The sequence below is a fragment of the Lotus japonicus genome, chromosome 2, assembly GCF_012489685.1.
Source record: "Lotus japonicus ecotype B-129 chromosome 2, LjGifu_v1.2".
NCBI classification, from domain to species: domain Eukaryota; kingdom Viridiplantae; phylum Streptophyta; class Magnoliopsida; order Fabales; family Fabaceae; genus Lotus; species Lotus japonicus.
In genome coordinates this window covers 70,575,277-70,580,787 of record NC_080042.1, presented here as the reverse complement: position 1 = coordinate 70,580,787, position 5,511 = coordinate 70,575,277, and the positions used below count along the sequence as shown (strand labels likewise).

The 5,511-nt window shown below is 34.1% G+C and overlaps 1 protein-coding gene across 1 annotated transcript; it reads left to right on the top strand.

The window, feature by feature from the left end:
• The first annotated feature begins 3,657 nt into the window (after positions 1–3,657).
• LOC130735610 (F-box/kelch-repeat protein At3g06240-like) lies at positions 3,658–4,909 on the top strand. The gene has a single exon (XM_057587540.1). It carries the CDS (start codon positions 3,725–3,727, stop codon positions 4,880–4,882), a length of 1,158 nt encoding a protein of 385 aa, XP_057443523.1. The 5' UTR covers positions 3,658–3,724; the 3' UTR covers positions 4,883–4,909.
• Positions 4,910–5,511: the final 602 nt, after the last annotated feature.

The window sequence follows — 5,511 nt, the reverse complement described above, 5'->3', positions numbered from 1 at the left end:
AGTAAATCTTCAGAGGGCCCACAACAGAAACACAAGCTAAGGATTGATGCCCTAGCTTCACGAGGACAGATGCCACGACATCTGCTTCGACAATCTGTGGTTTTGACAAAATGCATGGCAACATGTTCCAACAATTGTTTTTGGACAAAACATACCAATTCATGCTTTGTGTAACATCCCCATTTAAAAATAATAATAATAATAATAGCTTTCAAAAGATTATGTAAAGCCTTAACATTAAATTAATTAAATAGTTATATTTTTAGGTCTTGAAAGTTAGCTCAACATTATACAATTTTTTAATTAATTAAAAATAAGTAAGAAACCCTTTAATTAAATTACAAAATATTAAATATCTAAATATGTTAAATATTAATATGAAAAAAAAAAATGTTTAGTGTGTAAATTATCTTTGATTAGAATATTACATTTTACCTTATAAAAGGCCACGTTTGTGACATGTAATGGGTTCATAGAGAAAGATCTAGTTTTGTAAAATATCTTTGATTAAAATAATATTAGTTTAAAAGAAAACCTTAAATTTAATAGATAAATAAATTCACATCAATATACCTCATTCACATAAGAGATATAGGAATAAAAGAGAAATAAGTGAAAAATATAATAGATGGAAGAGGAAGTATACTATGCAGTATGCACCATATAGCTCTATGAAACTAATGAACCACGTGGGTGTGGTAAATATGAATCTTTAGACAATTATCTTGCCTCTTAGGCTACGTGGGTAGGTTAGCATGGTTTACAAGATAAAAATCTTTGATTTAAGTAAAAGAAAATGATGAGATGCCAAGTGGATGGACGGGTGTGACTTATAATCATTAGTTTAGAAAAATATCTCTAGATAAATTGTTGAAGAAGGAAACGTGGACATAGTGCATGATTTGAAATTTGCCTATAAATAGGCTTAAGAAGGAGGGGCATATACCATCAGCAACCTCACAAGAATATTGGTGTGTGAGTGCAATGAGAGATGAGAGAAAACAAATAGATATCAAGTTAGTTAAAAAGTAATGAGAGAGAGAGTCACGTAAAAGAAAGAAAATGAGAGTTAAGGAAGAAGAAAAGAAGAAGGAGGGGGAAAAGATGAAAGAAAGGGGAAGATAAATTACTAAGGTGATAACTATATCTACTCCTTTTAATTAAATCTACTCTATAATTTTATAAGTATGACTAGCCAGTTTTAATTATGTATATTCAACTTTAATTTTATGATTACATATACTCTCTTTTATTCATGTCAATTTTATTTAACTTTGTCTACCTTATAATTACTATTTTGATCTATTTATTCTCTTTTGTTAGTAAATATAACTTGTTATTATATTTCTATGCCTTGAAATGGTCGGCTCTACCGCCTCTCTCTGATTACTTAAACGTTAAGTTTATTACTATTTAATTGTTTTACCTGAAATGAAAATGGTCATAGACGATTTCTCCGTTGTTTTAGTTTCATATTTTAAACTTTGAATTTTCCTAATTTGACTTATATGATATCATTTAAGAGATCATGTAACATTGCGGGGCAAACCTGGTGACCTTAAGATAACAAGTATAGGCAAATCTCGAATGTTATTTAAGAACAATACTGCAGGGTAAACCTAGATACTCAAATGTCGGTTCCAGTGGAAAGGCAAATCTTGGGTGTTAAGGCTTAAGTATAAAATGTATAATTAAAACACTTTAAGTGAAATGATCCTCCAGCAGTTGAGGTGATCTAGTTGCATAGTTCCTGGAACACAGGTTCCTAGGCAAGGGGACGCCCTTGCATTCGGATAGAGCTCTAAGCCGCAGTTGGAATATGCAAAAGTGGTCGAAGGGCCAAGAAAAACAAGTGATAACAATGAATTAAAGAATGACCTTTAATTTGAAAGAGATTTAACTATGTTATTTTCATTGGTGAAGCTAGTAGTTATTTTTGAAATGTTTACCGCTGATATAACTACTTAATTTACGTTTATGTAAGTTTTTCTTGTTTTTGGAGTGGATATTGTTATCATTGAGAATTGTAAAATTCTCATTCCTTTACTTTCATGTTTTTTTTCAGAAAAAAAAAGCAACTTGCTTGAGACATTCCAGATAGTAGACGGGAGTATGTGTCATGTACGCAGGATCATATGTAGTTAGTTAGAGACACGTCAGGTAGTCGGATCATGGTCACAATATAGGTCCCACGTGTATAAGGAGTCCTTAAATTATTTTCATGACTCTGATAATGTAGTTTTGAAAGAATTAGTAAAAATAAATTTATTTGTCCACTCAATTTTTAGTATTTAAGTATTTCAACACAATTATGATTCTTTCTTTTTACACGTCAATTTAAATATATGTTACTTTATAGTGTATAGAATTAGGGGTGTTATACTTTGGGAAGGGGTTCTTACGTAAACCCACTTGACGATTTAAGTGATCCATTCAGGATAGGCCCATATAAGGAAGGAGATAGGGTTATCTCGATTGGTCTCCTTCGTGGTCATGAAAACTTACGGCGCTGCAGCTCTCTCCTAAGGAGAGTGTGACATACAGTGAAAGCCCTTATCTATACACTATTGCAAGATTCAGAGATCAAAGCAAGACGACTTTCGACGTAGATCCCCCACATTTTCAATTCTCTACAGGTGCGAAATCAGATTTTATATATTTGGTTTTCTAATCATATATGAATTATCATTTAGATCTTGCATTTGGTATCACATACATTATGTATGACTTTTAGACTCAAATTTGTTATTTGATGGCCCCAAATTCTTTTAGAATCAATTTATTCAGGTAGATCTTGCATGAGTGGTTTATCCTGATATTTATTCTTATAGTGATTACAATTTAGGGTAGCCGCCTTTCAAATTGCTTTCCTGATCAATGCTCGGATACTTTTCTTAGGGTAGGAGTGGGTGGTGGTGGGTGCTTTGGGGTTTTTGATTTTTGGTTATGGGGAATTCTCTTCTTTGCCTGACTTTGGGGGTTATTCTTTGCTAGGTCGGGTTGTTTTGGGTTTTGCTGATTTTTATCCATTTTGGATGAGGGTTGTATATCTCTGACAATCTTATCCTCATCAATATAAGATTTTGCGTTCGAAAAAAAATAACAATTATAATTTAAGTGAATAGAAATCACATTTACAAAATTAAGAATCGAGATGGCAAAGAAAGTTACCCTTGGAACTATGAATTCATGTGAGTGATTTTCCTCAAAGTTGTAATTATGATCACTCATTCTTGTGACTTATTGATGGTTTGTACGTCCTTAGAAAATGTTAGGAGAATCTAGAAAGATCATGTTTGATGTATATGGATTTGTTTTCTTTTGACTAGCATGAAGTATATGTTTTGGAGATGCTTGATTCAAGGTTAAATTAGTTATCTAGAGTGTAACATAATATTGTTAAACTTGTTGAGATTGTCATTCTAGTAACCCACACATTTTATGGCATTTATCATATTTTTTCCAAGCGTTGTTGGATATTTCTTTTATGGAAATATGGAGTTAACATATCATATATCATATTATTTTGATAACTGAGATCATTTTCACAATGCTTTTAAAAGATCAATACTATTGAATGTTGATTGTTGATCATGTCCATATAGGAAGATTGCGAAAGAAGGAAGAGTACCATAGAAGGAAGAGGCAACATTGCTTTATCCTATCTCTATATAAAGTTTTAACATTTCAGACTTGAAGCTACAAAGTGATCAAGTGCACCAAAATGATGAGAAACAGTAGCAGCACTGGACTAGTAAACATGAAGCAAAAGACCCTCAATCTTCCTGAGGAATTGATAATTCAGATCTTGTTGAGGCTGCCAGTAAAGTCCATTGTGCGTTTCAAATGCGTTTGTAAGTCATGGCTTTCACTCATCTCTGATCCCCACTTTGCAGAATCAAATTTTAAACTTGCTGCCAACACACCCACCTACAAGCTCTTGTTCATAGCAAAATCTGCTCCAGAAACTCGATCTATAGACTTAGATCATGATGCAATGTCTCTTAATTCTTCTGCCTCCACTACAGTAAAACTTAATTTTCTGCAGCTTCCTCCATCATCTTATTCTAGTCTTGGCATTGTTGGTTCGTGTAGAGGGTTTCTGCTTCTGAATTGTAATGCAAATATATTTCTTTGGAATCCATCCACCGGTGTTCACAATCAAATACCTTGTTCACCTATTGCATCCAATGTGCATGCCTACCTATATGGTTTTGGGTATGACCCATCACAAGATGACTATTTGGTTGTTCTAGCATCCTATGAAAGAAACACAGCTGATTTGTTAAAACATTTGGAGTTTTTCTCATTGAGAGCTAATGTATGGAAAGAAATCGAGGATACCCATTATATGAATGCCGGTTTTTATTGGAACGGATGTGATCCTAGAGTTGGGTCGCTCTTGAATAATGCTATTCATTGGGTGGCTTTTCATCATGATACAGTGGTGAATCATATTATTGCATTTGATTTAATTGAAAGGAGAGTTTCTGAGATACCACTGCCAGATGATTTTGAGCATGAATCAATAGATTATGAATTGTGGGAATTTAGAGGGCTTCTAAGTCTGTGGGTTCATCATGAAGAGGATGATACAGTTAATATATGGGTGATGGAGAGGTACAAAGTTCAGTCATCTTGGGTTATTACTCTTGTTGTATCTTTTAGTGAAATTCCCACTCAATACTTTTCCCCAATATGCTCTAGGAAAAATGGTGACATTGTTGGAACAGATGGTGATAAAGGACTGGTGAAGTATAATGACAAAGGACAGCTACTAGAGCATCACTCTTATGATGAATATCCTTATGTTTCCCTAGCCATGTATACAGAGTCTCTGCTTTCACTCCCTGTTGTTGGTGATAGAGAACTAGCAAGCTGAAAATGTGTGACAAGAACAAACAAGAAGAATGCGGTTGTGTAATATCATGTATGCCTTTTAGAATGAGGTTTCTCTTTTTATTTGCATTATTGTGATATACAATATTGATGAAATTTAAGTTTTCTTAACTTTTTTTTAAAATAACTTTTATGTTTTCCTAATGGTTGACTCTGAATCTTCAAATAAGCCCCACAACCAACTCTTGAAGGGTGCTGGAACCCTTCTTTCGAGCAACACATCGGCGGAAGGTGATCGATCCATCATTCCTAGAACCAAACACTTGACCAATTCTGACTCCAAAACCCACATATGCTTCATATGCATGATAAAACTGGTAGACTTCATATGCTGAACTAAACTCATGACCTAGAAATGGTTCAAACTTATAGCCATCTCCTTCTTTTCTCAAGCATTTGAAATTAATAATGTCCTCACCACTGCGTCTCTTGCCCACTTCCTCGTCATTGTTCCACTCCCACTCTAGTCTGTCGCTCAACTTTTGTGTGCCACCCCATTATTGTCGCCCAATTTCTGCATGTCGCTCCACTGTCGCCCTCCCATTGCATCCATTATGTTACGCTAGATCTGTTTGTATGCCGATCTGATTTTTTTTATAAGCCATCTAATTT

Coding starts and splice junctions, on each gene's coding strand:
- LOC130735610 (XM_057587540.1), top strand. CDS start 3,725: ATGATGAGAAACAGTAGCAGCACTGGACTAGTAAACATGAAGCAAAAG.